Below are 27,354 nucleotides of genomic sequence, written 5' to 3'. Positions count from 1 at the left end.
TTGAAGTTAAGTTACCTCCTAAACTAATGGTTTTACGGTATAAATAGGTTAATAATCTTTTGTAAAGAATACCTAGCTGAATCTACTAATGTTATAAAAAATATATGGTTACTATTAAGAAGCTGAAAATCATCTTAATATCTCAACAAAATATAAGCTATTAAAAAATCGAAATCTGCTTATTAATTAATTTTATTACGAAAGAAATGAACAAACGTGATTTTTTACCAGAAATTTATCGATAGATCTTGATAAGTTACGTATTTATAATTTCGTTGATTTCTCGTTATGGAGAGTTGAAGGAAAGGAGCACGTGAGAGTGAAAAAATAATAAAAATGATAAAGAACAGGTAGCGAAGACAGGCACGTTAAACAAGGAATCTCAGTAGAAATGGTAAAATATGGAGAGTATCGAACAAAGAATAAAAATGACAAAGAACAAGTAGCAAAGAAGGACATGTTAAATAAGGAATGTAGGGATGGTAGAATATGGAAAATGTCGAACAAAAAAAAAAAATAAAATTGACAAAGAACAAGTAGTAGAAAAATACACATTAAGAGAAAGGTTTTTATTATGAAGTAAATGAACAAGTATGATTTTCTATAAAGTATGATTCTACAAGTATGATTTAATATATCGATAGGTTTTAATAAGCCACGTATGTACAAGTTGGCTGCTTTCTCGTTATGGAGAGTTGAAGGAAAGGGGCATACGAGAGTCGATGCACCTCTGGTTTAACCTCATGCCAGACCCCCCTCTAGGATTAACGTAGAATCCCCGCTGATCCTTGGTACCATGCTAACTGCCCTGTCATTGTCACGAGCCACACTGCGGGGACATTCGTTCAAGAACGACGGATTCGCTTGCTCCGTGTTAGTCACACTCGATTACTCCAACTGGAGCTTCACTTTCCATATCATGACCCCATTTTCCAGCGATTTACAATATTATATACTACCTTTTCGAATCCATTAACCGGATCATTTGTCACCTAGAAACTTCTTCAGGCATCGAATGAGAAATTAAGAGAGATACAGTAATTTTAGGTTTTTATTTTCAATAATACGAGTTCGATAATTAAGTGATATCCTATTACGTGACTACCGGGTACATTATTATTACATTCAATTACTCAATAACATCTGATTAGGAAAATTATTTTCTTCTTTTCACTATATTTACAAATAGAGATCATTGTTTGTCTAATTTCTTTAATTTATATATTTGTTTAATTAACGAATTTAATATATATGCGATTTATATTAATTACTTAATTAATACGATTCTATAATATACACGTATCTGTTGTAACATAAAATTTCCATCAGCACGTGTAACTTAAAATCTAATGTCGAACTTACACAGAGGTTAAGAACTTATCTGTAACCCCGGAGCAGCTTCCACGGCTAGGAATTCGAGATCTCGAATGGAACGGAGCGAGAGCACGTTGCACACCCGGAGGAGGATCTCGTGGAACGAGTCAGAGGTGGCACGAGCGAGTTGCACGGGTGTTCACGTTCCTACCGGAGCATATTTGTCCCTTTGGTGTGCACGTGACATCTTAATCTCTTCCCAGTCTTTCTCTCTCTCTCTCTCTCTCTCTCCCTCTTTCTCCTCTGTATCCGTTCATCTACTTCCATCCCTTTTGACTGTTCTTTTTCTTATTTATCGCCCGTTTCCCCTTTATCTCTTTTCATCTACGTCTCTCCCACTTTTCTTCCACCTTTGTTCACCTTTATTGATGATTATCTCGTTGCTTTCTTTTCGTGCTGTGTATACACGCTCTTGCTTCTTCCTTTCGTGCTGTGGCTACACGCTCTTGCTTCTTCTTTTTCCAAATGCCGAGCTGGATGGATTCTTCGGTTCAGTTCACCGGGAGGTGCCAGATCGGGAAAGATAGAACGCGGATTCACCGGTTTTTAGTCGTTCGATTTAGTAATTTCAGTGAAGAAGGAAGAAAGGAAGAGTGGATAGAGATTTTTGGGGATCTTCTTCGATACTTTGTTTACGTTTTCTTACTGTTATTGGTTCTGTCCATTCTATTGATCTGTTTCTTTCTTCTTTCTTTTTTCTTTTTTTTTTTTGTGTGTGTGTGTGTGAAGCAATTCTGGAAGTTTAAGTCGGCTAATTTAATCCCGAAATCTTGAGAAATTTTGGAATTCGAAGATTTAGGAATTTGGCTCGATCGTAGTTTGAGAGTTTTAATATTTGAAAGTTCGGAAATGAGAAGATGTAAACTTTGGAAACTTAAAGATTGGAAGGTCTGAAAATTTGGGAATTTAATTTTCGAAAATCGCCGAATCGAAAGCTGCGAAAATTTGATAATTTAAACTTTGCAATTTTTAGAATTCAGAACCTTTGGAAGACTTGGTCTTTGAAAGAATTCAAGTTTTGTGATTTTTTAAAATCTGGAAATTTGAAAATCATCGGTTCGATCGTCTATTCTTTGCATCTGCGAATAAACGAAGAAAATTCCCTTTTTCTTATATCCAAACTGATATTTCGTTATGCATCGTATCCGCTATCACTGTTCCCTTCGTCGAATGATAAATCTTTCTAATCATAATCATAATTTTCATAACCGAACATAATTCCGCTCATACAATGCTAATTTCTTTTTTCGCGTATTATCTCCTTAGATGCACGACCGATTCTCCTCTTTTTCTTCGCGTCTCTTTTTATATTCCTCGGTTGCTGCCACCTTTGTTCGCTCGTTTCGCGCGTGTATCCCGGTATACACGAACCAAGGGTACAGAGGCCCTTAATCTTGGCACCGTTGCCCAGGGAGATTGTAATCTGAGATTTAAGTTCCCTATGGTGGGCACCCACGAGACACTGTTTTCGTGCCACCTAACGAGATCCATGCCCCTACTGCTTTTTCAGCTTCTTCTCGTTCGACGCGTAAATATAATTAACACATGCCCTTTGCAAGCAACGAGGGAATTCTCTGTTTGGTTTCTTCGATCCCACGGAAATTTAAAATTGTATCATGTAAGGCCTCAGGTTAATTCTTAATACGCGGAGTATTTAATCTTTTGGAAACAACTGCAGAAGAGTGTTCGTACACGACGCTTTTTAAGTGACAAGATTGAGAAACTTCGATCTCTTATTGGAAAATATTCTACGTACCAATGTGAGTACTGTAGTAGGATAGAATGTATATTTATATATTATACTATATATATGTATGTATTATATAATTCTATAAAATTTAAGTGCAACTTCCTTATTTAGATTCCCCTTTGATATTAATTTGCTAAATGTTAATTTATATATTATACTATTAATATCTATACTTTGTATCATTAAGATACTGTAATATTAATTTGATTAAGAATGCTTAAGAATAAAAATACAAGCGACAATAAACATTCATCGATCGTTTCTTGGCTTTTGACTATGCCGTGTATCTAACAGAATGGAATATCGAGATTTCTTTACGACTAAACCGCATACAGGGTGTTCTACGGTACACTTTAACTTTTCATGAATTTGGACTACATTAATGCGTAAGTTCCTGAAAAGCTTGTTTCTTGGCACTCGCGGTGCTTTCTGCAACCACTCTTCAGCCGTGTTTTAGAACGATAAATTTCACAAAGTGGATTTGGGTATTTTACAACAGAATATTTCGAGATGACTCAGTCGATACTGCGAGACCTGGTAAAGGGAATTATGTAATACGTGGAATTCGTGTGCACCCTATATACTTATACAGCCAGAAGCAACAAGTAGTATCGGACCACTCCACCCACGACATTTAATTCGATAAAATCGTCTTGTTAACCTTCCACCTCTTCGCATCTCTGACTACGCTCTTTACAGTAATTGCAAGTCGATATTTCTCACAATGTTTCTACGATTCGAGTGAGATTTATATATATATAAGCTGAAACCATTCTAATTGTATATATGTAATAATAATATTATTATTATTTATACATATATATCACAATTTTCATTTCATTTTAATTTCTAGGATTTAAAATGGAAATGTTGCAATGCTTCGGGGTCTACTTTGAATCCTATCGAATGTTTCCTTTTAGTTCTCGATATCACTTTTGCTCTCCTTGGTTTGCAACACTGTTGCGGTTAGTTTTCCTCCGGATAAACTGACGTCCATGAAATAACCCGAAAGCCAACGATCATTATTCTTTTACACTTTCTTGACTTGGGTGAAAGTACTATTACAAGCTCCCACCGATGTTCACTGAACAAATCAACGTATTTCATTTTTTCAAATCTTTTCATTTAGACACAGGTAAATAGAGTAAATCGAATTTTCATAAAACATCATGTGTATCTCACAAATGAATTACAATTCGACTATCGCAAGTAATCCGTCCAACTTTCATAGTCCGTCTTTATTTTCTTCGCTCTTTTCTTATTAGTCTTTTTATCTCAGTAATTACCAAACAAGGAAGAGAAAGAAGAAAGAAACCTTTTTAGTTTCAAAATCCACACGCAATATTTCATCCATTGCAATTATTTCGCAAAGGTTTTGCAAGAACACGATTACTCGCTGTCATTTGACAAAGTAACTCGTATTTTTGGCCCCTCAAAATCAACATATTTCACCAATCGCAGTAATGTGCCGATAAAGGAACACGACGACTCACGCACTCAACCAGTTAACTGCGTTCGACGTGTATACGCGTTAATGCAAATTTTTATTTAGGATTTTTCAAACTAAATTCCGCAGCTAACATTGTCATTCGACAACGTAGCTCATATTTCTATCCCTTTCTACCTCAAAGACTATGTATTTTACCCGTCGCAGTTATCTTGCATATGAGGATACACTTTCACGTAAATTTAATCACACCCTTTAGCTCGAGCAAAATGGTAAAAGAAATACTTTAAAAACACAGGAGGCTCGTAACCTCTTTAGGGTTTCGTGATTAAGTCGCGTGCCCTTTCGTCACGCCTCGCCTCGGAATCATCCAACTATGTCGTAATCCTTGATCACCTGTCTCTGGTCGTCTCGGTACGAGAACAGTTTCCAGTGAGAAAACAAATCAAGAAGCCTCAGGTAACAGCTACCTGACGAAAGCGGATCTGCCTCATGCGTACGCTCAGACACCTGCTCCCTCGATTTAACTCCGCTAGACCAGAACCCAGTAATCGTTTTCCTACAGAACTTTTTCGTCCTCTTGAGCATTTAGAACCATCGGAACACCTACGAGGATCATTCTGCGAGTTCGGTAGCTATAAACCTGTTTCTTTGATATAATTTGTTCGTTTTTCACACTGTGAGATGGGTCAACGATGATTGCGTGGTTTTGATGCCAGCCTTTTTTTAAATAGACTTTTTAATAGAAAAGTAAAAAAGTTTAATAGATACTGACAGGATAGATGAATCTAATATTATCCAATACTGTTTCTCTTATTCGAGAGATGGTGCTATCTCGAAGAGTTTGATATTTGTTGTTTGATATTTTGTTACTTTAGAATTCTTTCGTGAAATTGTCTTTCCCATCATTCTTTGGTAAAAAATCTATGTGGACAAGAAAGATTGCCAGTGATGCATGTAACATTATATTAGAATTAATTCGACAAAAATAGTAACGAAATCAACACAAGCTTTGAAATCAACATAAGACCAATTTTATTAATTAAATTTAAACAATGTCTTTTGAACATCATATTATATTCTCTTCCTTACTCATAGTTCCTAACCTAACAAACTATACAAGGTTTGAGTCTAAACGTAATACGTTGAGCTTTTCTAAATTCACAAACCATATTCTACCTAAAAAAACGTGAATTAACTGCACTAATTTTATTAATTAAATCTAAGCAACATCTTTTTAATATTATATTATATTCTCTTCCTTACTTATAGTTCCTAACCTAACAAACTATACAAGGTTTTAATTTAAATGTAACACGTTGAGCTTCTCTAAATTCACAAACCATATTCTCCCTAAAAAACGTGAATTAACTGCACTAATTTTATTAATTAAACCTAAGCGACATCTTGTGAACATTATATTATATTCTCTTCCTTACTCGTAGTTCCTAACCTAACAAACTATACAAGTTGTTACTCTAAATGTAACATATTAAGCTTCTCTAAATTCACAAACCATATTCTCCCTAAAAAACGTGAATTAACTGCACTAATTTTATTAATTAAACCTAAGCGACATCTTGTGAACATTATATTATATTCTCTTCCTTATTCGTAGTTGCTAATCTAACAAATTATATGAATTTTTATAACTTGAACAAAAGGTATAAGGTTTTTAACCTGACAATATTACATCAAGGTCAATCCACATGAAAGAGAAGTTTCACAAAGAAAAAGATATAGCCGGTCCAAGTTTGACCACCTATCGAACGATACAAAGATGAAAGTTTCACTTGGAAAGTGATTCGCGCCAGTGATTTCCTCCGACGAGCGAATCCACCCTTAATACAGACGCGAGACCGAGCTCATTTATTTTTTACGCGTTCTCCCCTGCGATGAGCAGCACCCCGCGCCAAGTTTTTTGCCGGTCGAATTCGAAAGAACGCGTCCCGACCACGAAGAGGTCAGCCAGGTGAACGTTAATTCGTCGGAGGCCAAGATATCAAAGAGGACCGCCAGGATCCTCCGGAGGATTCAACGAAACCGCCATTAAGGGCCACCGAACCGTTCACTTTCATTCCTTCTGCATCAACCTCGACGTTACGGGAATAACAAACCTTCCTTTTCACTCTGTCAGTACAACTTTTCAATTATACATACCGCAAGTTAGCCCGTAACTGGCTTATCAACTCTTTCAGAACATTCTGATTATGTATTGCAATAATTTGAGATCACCAGGTATAGATATATAAAATTTGATCGTTGTCATTATTCACAAATAGCACGTACGATAGTGAAATTGTAAAATTCCAAAAACGCAATATTCCCATTGACACGTAGAATGTTATACGATAAAAAAGCATGTTTTTAAATATTCCACTTACAGTATTGTCTGTCTTCTAATAATCTAAGATTCTACAATATAAAGGGCTGTTTAAGAATGTTCAATATTATGAATGGGCCGTTCTCGCATAAAGCAGATCTTTGTCTGAATCGGTTGAGATAAACAGTTATAAGAGGACCAACGCGACAGCCAACTTATAAATTGTGCCAAAACTACTTATCATTTGCATAATAACAGTTCGCGATTCAAATAAATCAGTTTAATCAGCAAAATTACCCACAACTAGGTGAACCTCCACTTAATTATTTTGCCCTTTCAAATAGAAACCTGTGCAAATATAAATCCTTGGCAAGTAACACGCTTGCAACGGTTCGCTATAAAGCCATAAAAGATCACAAAATCCTTGAAAACTGACATCCTTTCGAAACGCGTTCACCAATAATGAACGAAGAATCGTAGAGTCATTGAAAGGCGGTATTCCCAAAGGGGTCTGTATGCTAGTCAGCATAATTGGAAAGCGTATTTTATCCACATAATTACTACAGCTATTCTTCCTGATATTCCGATCAGTAATGGCATTTTGACTACTAACGACACCCCAGGACCTCGAAAAGATAGTCGAAGAAAATTTCATAATGGATCGTGAGATTTGAAAAGCTATTAAGATAAATGCTTTCGATAATCCGTGTTTCCTACGAGCCAGATCGCTGTCGACTAATATCGTAAGATCACTTCGTATGGTCGAGAGGACACGAAATTGGAAAGTATTAACACGTCGTCGATGCGATCAGCGGAAACAACGACGGTTCGAAAGTGACCGGCAGCTTTCAAATGACTCAGATCTAACAGGGCAATTCACGGCAATCTCCGGGGTATCGAATGACTTTGTTAGCGGACAAATTAGTTTTCCGGCCGTTTCATCGCGTTGAAATTTCGCTGGCGATCCCCAGAGGAAAGGGAGGTAGACCACCCTCCGAGGATGCCACAGGAAATAACGGTTTTCTTAAGATACGATATTCCACGACTCATCCAGTGACTAATTGGCAATGGTTTACATTTTGTTACATTTGTGGTATTTACAAATTTCCTTAAGGGGTCATTAAAAGGATAGGACGAGATAAAAGTAAGAATGAAATAAAAAATAGATTATCTTCTGCATCAGAAATTATTCGAACATGAATTTTCTACTATATCTTTAAGTGCCAACATCTCGACTCTATAAATACTGACACACTACTTTTTCCACCGAGCTATAGAATTATAGTTTATATTTCTATTAATCTCTATCAATGTTTGTATATTTATTCCTACTGTTACTAATTAATATAAATAAATTTCACTGGAAAGCTGATAAGTATTCAGTTTTGAAAAAGTTGACAAATAAATACGTATAATACGATTGAAGAAAACAGTAATATACTATGGATTAATATTATCTGTCTATTCCTCTATCGTTTAAAGGGTTTAATACATAAGAAAAATATTTCCACGGGCATAAATTTAGACTTGAATAGCTCTTAGCTAAGATTAGGTAGTTTCCGGTTAATCCCAGGGTAAGTCCACAGAGGTCAGGAAGTAACCTTTCTGACCGGAAGCCACTACCCTTCTAGATGTTGGACCCTCCACGCGGTTTGTCTTAACCGCTGTCTTTCGACTGCAATAGTTAAAGCATCTTTGTCTTCAGCCACGAAGGATCATTAGTCTAAATAGTATACGACTTCTATACGACTATATAGTATAGTATTTTTATTCTCCACAAATACATAGAAATCCACACTTGAATGATAATTATAATTTTGGTATCTTATGTACAAAGTGTCCTACGCAACTAGGACGATCTAAACGTAAATAGAAAAATACTGCGTTGTCTTCGCTCGTATTTCGTATAATAAATGTTACAGCATCAAAGTTAAAATATCTTTTAAATCGATCATTTGCCAACCCAAGTATCTTAATATCATTTTTTGCACAAAATTAAAAAATTCATCGAATGGTATATAAAAAGATGAATAGTTCCATTTAAAAGAATAGAGGTGACTTTAAAATCTCCTGCCATTTTAAATGGACAGATAAAAATGTTGTAAAAAGAGACTTTTACTACTTTCTGTGCGACTTCAACGAATCGCAATTTTTGAAAAAAAATTCTTTTCGCACGTCTACCAGGAAAATGAATTTTCCCAAAAGAATTCCAGTCTTTCGGTGCAATTTTAAAAAAGTTATTCTGTTTCAAAGGATGTACGAACACTTTCTACACCTACTGTACAATACGAATGGGATAACAAATTTATAATAACCGAATCGATAAAATAAGCGCAACGAATAGCGCTTAATTCGTACTATACATTATTCGATGTATATCAGTATCGCGTATGCATATCGTCGTAGCTATAAATTATGACACAAAAATGAACGAAATCTATTCAGTGTAACGATACAACGCCGACACCTCGCAAGTAGATTGGAATCGTTTAAATCGATTGGTCCTGCGACGCCCACCTATTGGTAAATATCGTGGCAGCTTCGAATAATGGCAACGAACGAAATTTAGTTTTTATTGAAACGTAGAGCAGAAATACATTGGAAGTAGGTTGAATCGGTTGAATTCATTAGTTTTGCGATGGTACGTTTCTATGGGGTTATTATGAGAACGATTACGTTGGTACGGTTAGAGAAGTTGAAACGGAAGTATCCTAAGAGAGTAACAGCTACCGGTTGGAGCTGTTTCTCGCGGTTGTTAAGACAGTTTCGAGGAGTTTATGTTCCTTGACCGGAAGCTCGTTCTTGTCATGGCAAAGGCTGCTCGCTACTTGTTACTGCAATTTACATTTCGCTCCCTAGAACGCGCATCAACTTTTCAAGTAACCTAAAATTCCACGAAACTTGGTCATTTTTACGTTTAATTAGGCATAACACGTGTTTTATTCAAAAGTTACTGCTTCAAAGACGAGCCCACCTTGTTATACAGGGTGTAGTTTACCAAGCAACGTGTAAAAGCGGTGATACGAACTGATTCTTTGTGAAAAAATAAGGGTGAAATGTGGAACAACATTTTTTCATATGACGCTTCATCTTCGAGAAAATTGAGTTGAAAAATTTATCAAGTATAGTCGTACGTGGCTAATTTCAGGCTAGGCAGGAAGAGATAAGCGACAGGACGTTACTCTGCGTGTGAAAATAGATCGAAAATGTAGAATAACATTGTTTTGCAAGACGCTTAGTTTATGGGAAAAATAAATTTGGAAATTTATCAGACTCGTGTGCTAGGCTAATTCTTAACTGAACACGTTTACATTCTATTCTCTTAAAAATGACGCTGTTACAACACAAATGTATCAGCCTTAAATTACTACATTTTTTGGTTTTTTATGAAATTATCAGAATGAACTCTCCTGGTGTAGTACAGCACAGTACTTTCACATACACGTTCCGTTGTTTTTCCTTCTATTTTTTCCATTTCAACCAAACCAAAAATTTTATTTCGAACAGAGGAAGATTACAGATATCTGTGAATTTATGTATAGTATAATAACTTTTCTTTCTTCATATCTCACGAGTGATAAGAAAATCTACGAAAAACTCTTCCGTGATTCTAATGTTAATTAGTTTCTGTTAAAGCCAAAAAATTCCAGACAATTTTATAAAGAATCAGAGAATAGGAACATTATCTAATCAAAAGCTAATTGTCAAACCAAATGGTCCGTAAATCTGATCGAGAGGAAAACACGACTTTCTGAATTATCCTTTCAATTTTACCAGAACTATCTTGTCCCTCGACAAATAGATAGAACAAATAAGGTTGCTGGTTCTAATCGACTCGATACCTCGACTTTGCTCAATGAACGTGTTTGTGAATGAAATGATTTACAACTTATACACGCTCAAAGTACAGATTCCTAGACTGCTGGACGACCAGCTTCTGGCAAATATTTTCTGTTTCTGTTTCTTTATCGTCGTCAAATTACTCTGAAACTGGTAAAGATAACTCGGTTGGTTAAATAATTACTTTCGTAGAAACTGAAGAAAGGTCCTTCATTCGTTTACTAATGAATGTCGAATCGTGATTCATGATCGAAATAGATGAAGGATTTCTTCATCGATAGAAATGGACTTGGTCCAATAGAAAGATTAATTAAAGAACGATTAACTTTATCGATAAAAAGATTAGATCTATCAACAAGCGTTTTGCCTTCTTTCATTTAATTAGTTTAGAAATTAATTTATATAGTTGTACCATACAATTTACGTAACTGATAAAATTACTTTATAAATGAAAAATATGTAGACATACAGACAGCTCTTCTTTCCATGATGCTGTTAATTATTAAGTATGAAATGTACCTCATGATAAGAAGCATTCTATTCTTCAACTTGAAGAAAGGTATCGAATAAAGAGTAATTCTTCGCTAACAAAGTATGAAAATGTTTTCAGAAATTCGGACTTGACGTTATATTGGCATATTGATATATTGGCATACAGTCTAATTCTCAACTATGCAGTGCAAATCACTCTTATCCTTACATATGGTGTTGAAAAAATACAAAGTATATTTAACACGAAGAAAGTCAGAACAGGTAGGAATATTAATAGTCGTTCTACACAGTAATACCTCACAATAATAAATTCTTCAAACAAAAGCCAACAGTCGAAAAAATCTACAGTTCCTCGTACATGTACTAGGTATATTTCTTTACCTATTGCAACACAAAGCAAAGTTGTAAAAACTTTCTCGCACCACCTTATGTATACAATCCTCTTTAAACTTTTCCAATTTTTATTTTTTTTTTTTTTTTTTCATAATAAAAACATTTTATTTGCTGCGTAGCAGCGCGAACGCCTTAATGACAAAAAAAAACAAAGAGGTCCATTTGTATATGACAGACCGTCGTGATAAAACTTACAAAAATTCCTTTTGTACCACTCTTATTAATTATCTAATTAAAATCGTTGCTATCGACAAGTGGAAGATCTTCGAATGATTCGGATGATTTGAAAACTTGGAAAGCGTGAATACAGAGCGACGATCGGCAATTAACATGACGTCGCTTTCACGAAGAATCTTTTAAATGAAAAAATTGAAGTGGATGATTCTACGGAAGCGAAGGACGAGGGGAAAAACGTTCGCGTGATGGATGGAGTGACAATGGCGTTCTAGTATAGTTGATTTGCGGTCGAGAGATCACACGGAAGCGGTAGGAATTCACTTGGATATTCCACGGGAGCCTGTGAGAACGCGGACGGCGTTCCTCCATGAATTTATTAGATTGAGACGATCTCACGCAAGCATCCCGGCGCTTTACAAGCCACGGAACCAATTTCTACCTGGCCAATCGGAGACGCTTTCACGGTTCTATCCTGCTCGGTGAAATTCGGACGATACTATTCGCATATAAACTCATTACGTTCCATTCTATTCTTGCACGAATCGGTCTCCCGTTAAATACGTACAGTGATTAACTGCGGAAAAATACAATAGGCGTTGTAAATATTCTTCTGAGCTCGACTTCCACTTTATTTTCTTTCTTTCTTTCTTTGATTTACTCATTTCGAATTGGATTTATCTGCGGGCTATTTACGACACGCTACAGTTGCACGCAACTGAACAGCTACTTGCAATAAACTCGTGCCTTTTGCGAAAATTTTATGAACTTAGTGACAGGTAAGCTTTATTTCTAATATGGAATAGAATGACACTATAAAAGGTGAATTGTTTACTTGCAGTAAAATACAGCGTAAGATTGAAAGAATGATTTTGGACGATCTTCGCTACATTGAAAGTAGTTACAAGTATGTATAAAGTAATGAAGAGAGATGTAAGAGGTCAAATATTTAGCCACGATTAGTTGCTTTGCGATAGATCAGACAGGAAATAACCGCAACAACTCTATATTTCACTATGTTAAGCATTATTTTTTGTATCGTTGTGTTAATATGGGTGGCGAAAGTTCATTGACTATCGAAGAAATTGGAAAAAATTGAAGTTTCAAAAGAAGAAGGGTATTCAAACCGAGAAATTGGAATCTGTAATGACTCTGGGAATTATGGACAAAGTTATAAAGGGAGAACGAAACGAATTTGGATTATTCGAGGCTATTCAAGCGAACAGCACTGTACGTACAAGCTTTTCATTATATCAGTGTACATATTTATGTATTCATAACACGTATCAGTTGTTGCGAATGCCGTTACTTCTCTGCGACTACATTACTTGGAAAAGATTTCTGTCTTTTAGAAACTGTAAGACGCGTTTTATTCATTCGTTTTTACTTAGTACCGTTTTGAGGTTATTTTCGAATATTACGTTCTTGCTTTTCCTTTTGAAATGTTGGTCACTCAATTACTAAGCCTTTGACTGTGAATTTACTCAATCGAAACACCTTCTTCGATCTCCGTTTTTCATTGACCAGTTAGCGACCTCTTTGAAAAGTGTGTACCAAAAACGAGTCGCAAAAAGTAAGCTATGACGAGTATACTCGTCAAACGCAAAGTGGCTGTTATAATATAGAATTAAGTTGCAACGAAATGACTGTTCTATTTTTTACTTTTATTACTGACAGAGCTCGTCATAGCACAAAATATCGTCGTTCCTTCGTGACGAGTATACTCGTCAAAAACAGATAATTGATTGATAACTTGTACATTATATTTGTCACAAAGCGTACTCGATAAGCTCAATAACGCAAATAGTATGTAGGATCTTGGTATGCAAATTTTTTTTGTTAGATGAAACACTGTCGCACAACCGTTGTCCAAAGTCAAGTTCTTACTTTTTCACCCCCGTCTCTTCTACATTCCGGAAGAGCACGTAGTTCAGCAGGACTGCAGCTCGAAAGCATGAATGAAATCGCGCGTGCCACTTCCACGGGTTGCGTGACGCCGGTGGCCGTGTGGTGGGAGTAAAGCGGAACGTGTGGATGCGGCCTAAGTGTGGGTGGTTTGCCAGGCAGCGATCCGACGCGATTCACCTCCGGGGCGGACGGAAGCATCGCGTGCGCGTGTGAACCAGCCAAAAGGGGAAACGCGTGCATCGCTGGTCCAGCGTAGGCGGAGTCGATCCAAACGAAAACGTTGAAACCCGCACATGCGCCTTATTAAGGAGCCACCCACAACGTGCGTTCACGACGAGATCCTGTCACGCTGCCAATCCTAAAAGATTTTCCTTTTCTTTTCTTTTTTTTTTTTTTTCTTGATCTTATTTGCGTTTGAAGACATGTTGATTTTGAGATTTATAGGAAATTTTCCTAAGACGATCCCCGGACGATCAACAATATCGTCGGTATTTCAAGGCTCTCAACGTATAATGTTGCAATTTGCCGACAAATATTGACGATATATGTATCGTCAATATTTCTTAACAAGCCACATTTTCCTCATACGCATTCGATGTTCATTGACATTACGGTCAGCTTGGAGAGTTAGCGTTCGTTCGATGGTGTTCGAGCAAGAAGAAAGCTCGTATAGACATCGTTTTAGCGGTATAGAGTGAAGATAATAAGGAAAGAAAAGGGCTAAGCAACTTTTAATCAGTCAGCTGTTTTTAACGAATATACTCGTCATGAAGAAATTGCAATATATTGTGTTATGACGAGTATACTCATCATCGTTTACTTTTTGCGGCACGCTTTTCAAAAAGGTCGCAGCAGTTAAGAGGAGATACATTTTCGCATATAAATTCCTTCAATTAGATTCGAATATTTAGTGTTACAAAAGATTCGCAAGATCCTTTTCGCGCGAGTAGCACGTGTTTCGAAGAACACTTGGGGTATCGTCAATATTATATATTGACAATATGTATCTTTTTAAGAAAATATAATTTTTATATGATTTTTGATAAAAATTGTTTAAAATTACTGGTCGAAAAGTCAACCCAATACGGAGGTTTAATTGTAGATACGAAATTTTGGGATCGTGTACATTTTAAAATTTAATTGATACAATATTGTCTGTCATGTAGTTTTGATGTTTTCGGATGTTTTAGAGTACTCTAATCATATTATCTACCTGAGTTTTGGATTATATAGATAATTGTGTTTGTCGAACCAATTCGATCGTCATAGTCACAGGTCTGCAGACTATGGAAATCCCGTAGATTATTCGGCAGGCAGTTTCACATAGTTTCAGCGAAGTTGCGCAATGTAGCTGGATCTAGTAGCGTGACTTTAAACTACTTGTTCACCATCAAAGTTTCGAAACTTTTGACATTAGAATAGACTGCAACCCTGCGTTACAGTCTTTGTGTCACGTGTGTAACATACGTGTAACGCGTGTATTACAGCCTTTGTGTAACACGTTAACTACTACACCTTCAAGTCACTTGTTGCTTCGAATCTTCCTTCGAAAATAATGTAGTGTAAGTAAATACTCACGAAAGTTAAATAAGTTTCCTTTGATTAAATATTGAAATATCTTTGTTTAACTTTAAAACAGTAGCATTCTTCTTTCGATGTAAACGATTTATCATTTTATCGTTGTATCGATCTCCAAGATTTAATACATAACAATAAAAAGCTATATAATCAATTAGAATTTCTTTTTTCATAATTAAACAATATTCCAGTTACAACACGGTCCAGATAAATTCGTTCCGAACATAAAAGCAAATACTAAACTACAATTCGTCTCGTCCTTGATATACAAATTAATCTTACATTGCTCAGCTACGATGTTTCAAATTTGTCTAGCAAAGAGGTTCAACCATTCCATGTACCAAGTGGCATTAAAAAAATATATCTGTCCAAGCCAATTAGTTTTTCCAGAAACGATTGATATTCCAAATTTTCCCATCGAAATATCCCAATGTAGAATAATAATTGCATCTCTAAATGAACATCAAATAATAATTAAAAATATTCACTTCCAAATATTGGAAAATATGTAAAACTGTCAGTTATCCAAAGGGAGCTTCAATTTATCATAAAGTGGTGAAGTCAGTGGCGCTTGGAGTTGCAATGATTTCACGATAGTGTTACTATATATTACAGCGTCGAAAGGATCCAGGAACGATCGGACGTGCGTGCCTAAGGCGATCTTTAATGGCAGAACATCTTTTTGCCCAAACTGTTTCGCATCGCTGCCAGTCGTACTGTTTCCGTTTCGATGTCGAATAGAGTAGCCGCCTGCACGATTCGGTCCAGTTGCGCGATCGATAAAAGCATCCGGCAAAAACTCTGCACAATGAAAACTTGATAGCTCGTGGAAACATTCGAGGCAATTAGAACCTGCATTGCTTCGAAAAATCATCGCCATTCTTTATTTAGTACGAGATTTCTCAAGTCAAGAGGAAGAAATCGCAATTTCTTCGTTTTTCTTCAAGTTGTCTTGAATCGCTTCTTTCGACCAGGAATATATTCTATGGTCGCTCTTAATTATCTAGATTTATCGCAACCATGTTAACAGCAAATTAAACGGGTTAATAGAAATAACGTATTCATTGTTAGCTGTTAAAATTTATTTATTGCATTGAATTAATTTATTATGAATTATTAAAATTCGTAATAAATACGTTGTTTCTGTTAATTAGTTCTTTTCAGTAAATACATATACTATAGCGATTCTTGACCAGTTAGCTGTTGCGACCTCTTTGAAAAGTGTGCACCTAAAACGTGCCGCGAAAAGTAAGCGACGACGAATATACTTGTCCAACACAGCTTACGCGTGGCTGTTACAATATAGAATGAAGTTGTAATGAAATGATTTTTATTCTTTGATTTTATTACTACAGTCCATTGCTATTACTAAACTTTACGTTTCAGTAAAATGTTTCAAAAAGGACAAGAACCAGATATGTTTCTATATGTATTCCGTTTCTCTTCGCACACTTCTGCCACCATATTGGCAATTTTCTCGTTACACTTTCTACGAAACTAGAGGGCTGCTTCGCAAGTCAATTGCACGCGAATTGCTCTTCTTCGATGCTGTTTGCAACGAACGTTGTCCTCCTTACGCCTTTTCAGGCGGTCGTGATTTTGCGCGACTTCAACTCCTTCCGAATAATGGAAACCACGCTTCCATCACTGATATTAACTTTCGAGCAGATTTCTCCGATCGTTACGCGTCCACCATGCTCCATCAGTTCCCGAACAACTTCGATGTTTGCTGGCGTTACGCTTGTCTCGAATTTATCAGCGTGCAGCTAGAAAACGGTTCGTGCCACGCAAACGCTTGGCCTCTCGATAATGTTTCATCCCCAAACTATAGTCGTAATCCACACAAAATTTCAAAGATTTTTGTGCCGCCCAAGCTTAGAACAAAGGTTAGAACACAAGCTTAGAAACTTAATATAATTACGCGTTATACAACTGATTACGATACTGCTTTCTCCCTCATCGTATTAGCTACCGAAGAAACGGTAAATAAAGTCCACGTGAAGTGGAAGATCTTCAAGACACGCCTACCTGAACTCCCACGCAGTCCCATCTGGATAGGTGACACTGTGCAGACGCAATGTACCACACGCGATCCGGTTAATATTTGATCGAATTTCCTACTAAATATTTGAAAAAAAAAAAAAAGGAAAAGAAGAAAGGAAACTGTTCACATTGAACAAAACTGTCCCAATTTATACGAGCCAACCCAATGTTATTAGTTGGTCAATTATCACGCAAGAGAACTATAGTGCATATTGAAAGAAGTCGATATAAACGACAAAATTGAGAGGTAACCAGTCTCACGAGGGAGCATTGACAGCAACATACATGCATTTACGTGCGAATGACGTCGTTGGAAACGAAGACCACCTAATGTCACGATCGCAACGAGATAAATAATCGCGATGGGTGGGCGCCTCGCGCCTTTCCGTGCACGGGCTACGGGTTACAAGCACACCTTATGGGTCCCCGTAGGGAGTCGATCTCCTCTGTTGCTCCCATAAGGTGGTACAGAGCTCCAGCCGTGTGTGAGAATCCATTCCAGTCGATTTCACAGGGGTTGTAGGGGGCCTCTTCTCTCTCCACTTCGAATTTCGCTTTCTTTTCTTCGCCCTCCTTTTTCCCCGGTGGCCTCTTCTACTTCTTTCTTTCTCTCTCTCCTTCTTCTTCTTCTTTCTTTCTTTCTTTTTTTTCCTCTTCTATTTCCAATACCAACGCGTTTTTGAAAGTCTCCGTGCGCATACAGGGTGTTTCCGAATTTATATACTAAAGTATAATAATAAGGAAAGTGACGAATTTACATGGAAAGAAAATACAGTAGACAATTATAAATTGAATCTATTTGTAGATTCTTCATAGTATCAAAACAAAGATTGACAAAATCGTTTGTATGATTTCATCTTACAATATAGAACAAAACAGAGAACGAGCAAAAATTCTCTTCTTTCAAAGTCTGAGAAAAATTTAAGTTCTTATTGTGTTGATATTTCTATCCAATGCTCGATGGATTTTCCTTTCTTTTTCATTGCTTCTGTTAATCTGTTAGGCACACTATCTACTAACTTATGTAGTGAATAGCGTGAAGATCAATAATGTAGAATAATAAGAACGATAGATTGCTGCTGCAACCCGTCAAATATATTTAGAATAAATTAAATAAATATAAATAAATATAAATACCGAGAAACGCTCGTACAAACATATTCGCAAAGATAGAGAATGATTGCTCGCGAATAACTCGATAACACGTATACTCCGTTAATCGCTGTTAATAACTCGTATGATGACTCGAACAATAACTCGGATAAGCACTCAGATGATAATTCGGATAATAACTGACTCGCTCGCAATCGCGTCCGTTTATTTATACTGAGGGGGGAGGAATCAGAAAATTTGAATTCGTTTTAGATCGACGGTTGCCCATAACGGCGACATTGTTTTACCCAGAGTTTATTTATCGTTATGTTTCATGCGTCAAAGCGACGTCCATGTCCCAAGGCGCAACACAACATGAGTCTCGATTCTCGATTCGCATCGTCCTTTGACTCATGTGCCGCTGCACCTATTTAGAGTTTCGTTTTCAGTATCTGTCCACGCGAATTTTATTCTTTTCCTAAGTCCACAAATATTTTGTATATGTAACTTCTACTGATCGTGAGCTTTGCTTGCTAGAATTTCTCTCTGGTTCTCGGATTCAGATGGACCAGGTTCAAATCAGGACTCGATGCTAATAATAATTCTATTCCGAAATCTTGAAACCACTTCTTCATAGTGGCGGCTGTACGAATAGGAGCATCGTCTTGTCGAGAAATTCTGTTCTCGTCTTCCATTTCAGTCATGAAAAGCAATAATTCGCTACGCAATATCCGCTGATTATTTTGTAGCGTTCAATTTACCTTTTACAAAAACAATCTCGCTTAACATATCCAAGCATGATCAGCGATTTCTTGGAAATATCGAACGCATAATACAGAAAATATGCTTGCGTCTATAATAATTCACAATACTGTAAGTACTAGGCACGTTATAACATACAAAGAATAAAATAAAAGTATCTCTTGCTCGAGATTCGTGTTTACCGATGTAGAAATAATCTTGTTGTGAATATCTTCTGTCTCTTCTCTTCAAATACGAGATACAAATCCACGTTCAAATATAGAAAGGATTTTACGTTGATTTGTGTGTAATTGTACAACCCTGTGTATAGTTAAACACGATTCGGTTGGAAAGGTCCGATCAGGATTTCCGATTTCAGGGTTGACCCCATTGGTCAACCTTGAAAATAGATTTCACAAGAACTATTCGTTGTGCTGCTTGTTCGATTAGATGGCGAAGTTATCAGCTCGTTAACTGTCGTTGGATATCGCTTCGAAGAAATAAAATGTGTTTCCAATGAATGGAATGTACAAGATGTTTCGTAACGCACTTAAACGTTTTTCATAACGTCAAGAAATTTCCCTAAAATTTTTAGATACTAAATATTTTCTGATTTCTTTTGGCGCTTTCAGATCGAATTCTATCTTTCATTATTGCAAAATCGTATTGCGATTCCCAATTTCCAGAACTCATCTCATCTTAAATCTCAATCTCCTATGTCAACATGATATTTTATTCTCTATCTTGCGGTATTCGTTACTGCAAGACATAATTTACAATTTCGAGTTATAATTACTTAAATCTACGGTAGAACCTCGATTATCGCAGATAACGTGAGTCGGATCTACCTCGGATAATACGGAAACTGATAGGAAAACTCTACTAGCGTTCATAAATCGTATAACGAAATCATAGAAAATATTTTGATAATTTCTAATTTTCTACGTGTATTTAGATTTAATTAATTATTTAATCGATGAAAAGTTTGATTAACTGCTTTCACAATATCCGATCATTTACGCTTTCGTGCTGTCCGTGTTCAAATTTCGAACAGAGTGAAATTATGCTAAAGTTCAAAGTACGGATAAGTCAACGGAGAAATCACTTTGACAGTAAAATTATGCAAAAATATGTGTAGATGCATAGCTGCGCAGAAACTTAGCGCTAGATCTGGCAAACAACACGGACGTTCTCACCAAATGAACACAAAGAGATTACTGTTAATTATATAGCACGAAATTACGCTAACTCCGAATTTTTTAAAAATATAAGTTCCCTTGAAATTTCGCCTTCCCACTGTACGAAAAGAAACAAATGAGAAAATGGAAAATATGCCGCAAAGCGCAAAGTGTTAATATAGCATACGAAAAAAATACAAGAAGATACAACAAGATAAAGGAAATATAGCAAAAAATGGAAGAAAGCAAGTATAACTGTGGAAATTTCAAATCTTACTAATTGCACAAACTATATGATTAGTCAGTACTCTACCGAAACTAAGGTCGAGAATCTTTATAAAAAATTATATCATAAAAGAGTATATTATAATTAAATTATAAAAGAGCTTTGATGATCTGGTAGAAAGCGGTGATACATAGAAGTTAAAGAAAGTTAAGTGAGGAACTCGATGCAGTTAATGCGACCATATAAAACTCTACATAGAAAAGTTGCACCTCCTAGGGATCTTCTGATAGCGGATGATCGAAAATTAAATTTAATCATAATTGGTTTATAGCGATAATCTTTTATGCTTAATAGTTGTCCAATTGTGTAAGATAGGTAGCACAGAAATAGATGCTGGATTCCTTCAAGTAGGCTAATGTGTTTGACTAATCGAGAGGACCAGTTTACTGAAGCATATTCCATATGAAAGTACACTATATAATACGTCTAAATTCCCAGTAAATCTTCAGCAAATTTTATATCCTTAAATCTCCTCTCCACTACTATCGCTCTAAGCTTCTGCCACCTCAAAATCCTCTCAATTACAATTTCAAACATATACGCCCAAGGCTCCCGAACAACCAATGATTCTTCTATCGCTGAAACCATTAACACACACTCTACTTCCATTATGAATCTGTTTATTAAAACCGGGACTTCTCAGGCAAATCGCCAATTCGTCCGTAAAAGACAAGTGAAAGAAACTTGCAACTCGTGCTACTTACTGTGTGATGGATAGAACAGATGAGACAGGAGTTTGGGAGTTTATAGAATATCGAAGAATAGAAGTTAGAAGCGTTAAAAGTATCAATGATGTAACAGAATATCGATATTCGCAACATACATACCAACCAGGATATAAATAAGGATGCAGATATGCGTATTACGACTAGCTTCGATTGACTCATCAAACAATCTGCAAATCTACGAATAAAAATTCGATCCTCGGAAACCAACCACTCTATTGGCAAACCCATTAACAACCCCTCCACCGACTCAAACAGGAAATTCCTAATAACAAAGTCACGAAACTGCCTCATAAGAGAACTGATAAATGTATTAATCAACGTAGAAGGTAGATAAAAGGTTGAATATAAAACCCAGAAGTTTGGAGTATGCTTGGAAATGCTGGATCCTGGCAGCATAAAAATTGCAAAGTATCAATGATGTGACAGAGAATATCGATATTAGCAGCATATATACGGACCAGGATATAAATAAGGATGCAGATATACGTATTATGACTATATTGGTTCATTGGCTTCTATTGGTTCATCAAAGAATCCACAAATCTCGGTATAAAAATTCGATTCTCGGAAGCCAACCATCCTATCGACAAACCCATCAACGATCCCTCCACTAACTCGAACCGCAAATACTTAATGACCAAGTTACCGATTGTCCTCGCAAGAGGTCTCAGGTATATTAGCCTGTGCAGAAAATGAATGAAAGGTTAAATAGGTGCGATAGATAGCCGGAAGGTGGGTGTACTCGTTAGTGTGCGATCCCGCCTACCGTCCAATGCGGTGGCTGGTTTCCCTGGGGACTCCCTAGCCTCTCACAGCCGGCTTTTGTCGTCGTCGTTGTCCCTTCTCTCCTTCCACGTACAGCCAGCACTCTTTCGCCTTCAGGAGGAGGACGTTGGTGCGTCGCTTTTGCATCGTGCGCGATAATAGTCACCACCGTGGGTTCACCAGTTAGTACGCGTTTATACACTCAACCGTGTTCCTCGAGCGGCCGGTCGTGCGAGACCAAGAGCCGATAGTCAGTCAGTCTTTCCGATCGAACAGTCGTGATCGGATCGATTCCTTCCTTCCAGTCAAGGATCGTTTTTCGCGTTCCGATACTTCACGCCTGACAGCTTATTCGCTAGCGTGTCCCGTTCTGCTACCGTGGATTTTCCACTTACGTTCGAGTTTGCAGGATTTTTCGCAATTTACCAACGACGTTGGAAAATTTCTGAAAGTAAGTTAACGATCCATCGATATTTTTAGCATTGACTTTCGCGGGAATTGTCGTCAACTTTGATTGGTTCACAGATTATAATTAGTAATCGTAATTTGATGTTGAAAAGTCAGAGATAGAGGACAACTAGAGAATTGGCTGGAAGCGTGTTTGAATAACGTTGACAGAGTGAAGAAGAGTTGGCGGACTTGTACGGACCGAAGAATCGATCAATGTTGTTAATATCGACCGTCCCCTTGATCGCTATTTGGCTTTGCTTTGGTTTTATATTGCTGTCAGACTGAACAGGCCAGAAAGAGGGAAAATCGTAGAAGCTGTTGAAAATCCTTGGTCAACTCTGGAACAGTTGAGAAGAGAAGCGCAAGAGAAAGTGTAGTGAAAATTTAGTGCGACTGAAGACTTAATCAATGTTTTTAAATCTTCGGAAGTTTCCTATTGACTCGTACATTGGTTATAATCAATTCTCATTAATTTATTAACCAGTTATCGACAGAACTCAAAAGAAGAGCACGTTTGATTATTTTTGGAGCATTGGTAATAGAGATAAAGAAGTGTGATAAAGAGTACGCTAATAAGAATTGGGAAAATTGATTGTCAAATTGGTCAAAAGTGCTAAGATGATGGCGAATGAACTCGAGTACACGAGGGATGACTGAACAGGAAAGACACCAGGATGTTGTTTAAGGGAAACAGTTCGAGATTAGAGCTATTGATAGGAAAAATTCAGGCCCACAAGGAACCTTCTCGGGATGAACAAGCCAAGTCGAAAGGTAGGACTCTTCGCGTTATATTTTATTAAATTATGGCATGAAAGTTTCATATCGTTTCTCAAATAAAGATAAAAATATGAAACAATGGCGTTCGTTGACAAGCAGTTTCGAATCAATTTAATAAAAATCTAAATATTAAAAATAAACGAGAAATATTCTTTATGAGCCACTTTTTCTGCGTTTCGTATAAGCGCGCTTCAATCAGTTCCCCTTCGTTTCACGCGTCTTCTCAATTTCAATCTGATCCGGTAATTGATCGTTAACTTCTACGTTATTAAGAGCATCTCACGATGACAACGCATCATCGACTGCCTGATAGAATTTTCTGAAAGCCTCGCTGTTGAAGAAGGCATACGTAATATCAATTTGACGCTGTTCAATTTAGATCTTAGAGAATGGGCATCATAGATCACAATTAGGAAAGTTGACATTTGCCATTATATATTCGTTGCCTCGTGTCACTCTTCTAATAAATCTCTAGATTACACCAAGATTTAGTATCGAAATTACAATAACTCTTCTTCCATAGATTTTCTTATTTGCATTGAATTTTAGGGCACTATTTACTTTTATTGTACTATACAATTTTTAATATATAATAAGAGACTGGTTTATTTAGAGAATTTTCGCAATTTTGGTGGCAAATTGTAATAATTAAAGTAATTAGATTATCAGAATTCTAAGCTTTTAGGCTAATCAAATACCACAATCGGATGCATTAAACTTTCAATTAGGGGCTGAAATAATAGATTATCAAATTCTCAAATTTTAGAAGAGTTCGGTAGTATGAGGTATAAATATCTTAACGGTCTAGCAGGATCTAAATAAATCATAGTAATTTACTTAACGAGTTTTTAAAGATAGAATCAATGAATTGTAAATATTTCGATATTCTAAGATCATTCATGAACAATAATCGATCTTCAAATTTTTAATTAGTATTGCATACTACGTATTGGCAAAACTCCGTTACTTACAATATTCAGGCGCAATAATTGATCATCAAATTTCTAATTGAACTTCGAACAATCGGCTGTCAAAATCCAAATATTCTGTAGCAGCCAGTCGCAGTAAACGATTATCGAATTTCTAATTAAGTATGTGTATGTATTTCCAATCAATGAACTATTGATATTTCAATATATTGAAAGGATTCAATGTTTCGACACGATCATTTGTAAGAAAGATGAGAATATAATATTCGAAAAAATCATAATTGGAATAATCGATCAGTAAACTAGTTTCTAACTAGGTGTTGAATTAATTTACTACCAAAATCGAAATTAATAAATTGATACCGAAATTTTGAATCTCAAATAATCCATCGCTGAAATTTCTTCATTAGAAATCAAATTAATCTCCACCTATGAAATTGAAGCACTTTAGGAAACAATTTTCCAATTATCAATCACCCTAATAAAATACTCGATCCTCGAATTGGCGACTCCTCACTAACATCAATTCGTAAATAACCCAATCTCTGCAATAACGAATCGTTAAAATTTCATGTCGAATAATAGATTTAAATTACCAAAATCCTAATGAACCAGTTATTGGAACCTATCTATGATCGACGGTCAAGCGTACAACGAACGTCAATGAAAAAATCCGCGCAAATCACTGGCACTGGTCTGACGAGAGGAGGGCTGTCAGAGGTTCGCGTGCTAACATAAGTCACAATTAACAAAGGCGTTAAGTCGGCCCCCTATTAATAAGCGTGGTCGAAGCATCCTATAAATAGCGACGAGCACGAGGTGACAACATTATACGCGGCCACATGCGACCACAAGGGAGGCTGTATGGGCTCGCACTAACACTTGGACAAGATAAAAACACAATGCAATACGGCTGGCATCGGCAGGTCGCAGAAAAGAGCTGCCAGTGTTAAGTGCGACTATTTTCGCGTCGATGACACATCGCCGCTGATTGGACGGAATCGAGATTCTAAATAAAACCCCCTTCGAATCCTCCAACAAGCCTTCGCGTCCTTGCTTCTACTCGTTTTCACGTTATCGTCCCCCATTTTCCACCGAAATTCGTCAACTCTCACATCTTCTTCTCGATCACTCATCGATCCGCGATTTTTTTTAGAGCATTCATCATGAGCTTTGAGAAACGCTGTTTTCACATTTTTTCAACATTACTCTTTCAATTGAACTCGAACGTGTATTCGTTCAATTTCGTCGCCAGTTTCATCGGAGCTTAAACTTAGGGAAAAAAGTTACTTCAAAGAATTGAAGTTTTTAATTTATCGTTCAGACAAGTGACTTTTGTTCTAATTTTGTATCCCAATGGATTCCTCGTTTAATGGGAGGCAAAGAAATATTCGAAGATATAAGGTATAATTTCAACCCTCCAACTTGAAAAATGTTTTCAACCCTTCAGTGCGAGCTTGTAGATGAAATAGCATACGGTAGAACCGACTGGGGGACAAACAGTTCGTACAATGGTTATCCTTGTTATGTAGGTCAGTTTTCGTTCATGATAGAATTTCTCGTTTAAACGAGTAAATTTAGACGATAAGAGTATCATTGGTCGGATACTTTCTAAGATTTCATTGCAATAAATGCAGTTCTAATCTCTAATACAGCAATTTTTGTGTTAAATACATTTCCGAGATGTATGTTCTATACAAACGTTAGACTTTTCTCCAGAGGATAATGATGGCCAAAGTAAATTTGGAATTTTCATTCTTTTTAGATTAACGTTACCTGTACTCTTTTCGTAGAAATCAGAAAATCTATGTATTGTTATGAAATGTAATTTTTGCTTTATAATCCCCGACTTCGTTTCGCGCTCCTTTAGAAATTAAGGATGTTCAAAAGAAAACGATGTTCTTCGAATATTTTCCAAGTTTCTCGATTTGAAAGAAAGACTCGCTTCGTCTTTTAAATATGATTCTCTGTGAATTTTAACAGATTTTTAGTGAATTTTGAACTATTGATTAATGAATTATTTTAATGGTAGACGTTACTAGGATTTTCAACTTAATAAAAACATAATTTTCAGAATTTATAAAATACGTAAAACGCACAAAATGCAACAAGGATAAAAATTGTGAACGTTTCTTTGCAAAATAACCTGCATCTGTAACAACTTTTGGAGACATTGAAAAGGTGATACACATTAGAATTCACCCTTTTGAAAGATGGGTCTTTGAAAGATTTCGAAGAACGATCGGAGCTTTCCATGAATGGGCTGACGAAAGGCTTGATCCTGATTTGTTGGCAATCGAAGCCAAATTGTTGACGACGACGGGGTCAGCTGGGTGCTTTCGTACGCTCGATCGGCAGCTCGGTTTATATTTATTGCGTGCTCACCCGATCTGCTGCGTCTCTTTTTCTGCAAGAAGAGGCGCGCGTGAGTCATGCTGGATGCCGCCAATTGGGCGAGTGCCTCGGTCCCATACCCATGTTGCACAATTGCAGGGACACCTGATTTTTCACGAGATCCACGATTGCAATCGACCGGTCTTACTGAGAAATCATCGACATTACTGTGAAACTCCAAAGAAAAACCCTACTGCAATAAGTATTTACATTGTGAATTGCCACGAATAGGCTGACGAGAATCAAACAATTTTAGGAGAAATATTTGGAAAATTATGAATATAGCAGAGTAACAAAGATTAAATTGAAACAATTAAGCATAGATTAAATAGAGTATAATTAAGAATATGTTTAAATATACATGTAATAATCTAGTATATGTTAGGATCAAATGAGAATGTAAATGAGAAATCTATGTACATCAATCTCATTTTGTAGCCCTAAAGCAAAACTTAATAATATATACATATATAGTAGAGTAACATAAAAATTTGTAGATACAAAAATCTGAAAACATAGATATTTGGTAAAAATATGGAATGTCCAGAATAAAAAAGACTTAGCAATATCAACATTTAATTCAGACATTTCGCAAAACAGAAAGTGAGAGCTTAAAAATATTCAAGAACTACACAATCCACCAAATCTGCGATTCAACAATCAAAAACACAAACTTCAATCACTACAATCGC

The 27,354-nt window shown here is 36.4% G+C and overlaps 1 protein-coding gene across 4 annotated transcripts in view; it reads left to right on the top strand.

The window, feature by feature from the left end:
- Positions 1-27,354, top strand: part of L (zinc finger protein Lobe) — a 131,739-nt gene that overhangs the window by 87,343 nt on the left and 17,042 nt on the right. The window contains exon 1 of one of the 4 annotated variants that reach the window (XM_072013863.1): positions 22,223-23,333. The exons of the other annotated variants lie outside the window; for them this stretch is intronic. Within the exon in view, the coding sequence (XP_071869964.1) occupies positions 23,237-23,333 (97 nt within the window). The 5' untranslated portion in view covers positions 22,223-23,236. Of the gene's footprint in view, positions 1-22,222; positions 23,334-27,354 lie in introns of those variants that run through there. 4 annotated transcript variants of the gene reach the window in all.

This window comes from Bombus fervidus, chromosome 12 (assembly GCF_041682495.2).
Source record: "Bombus fervidus isolate BK054 chromosome 12, iyBomFerv1, whole genome shotgun sequence".
NCBI lineage: Eukaryota > Metazoa > Arthropoda > Insecta > Hymenoptera > Apidae > Bombus > Bombus fervidus.
The sequence above is the reverse complement of the archived record's forward strand: the minus strand, read 5'-3'. Positions and strand labels throughout refer to the sequence as shown.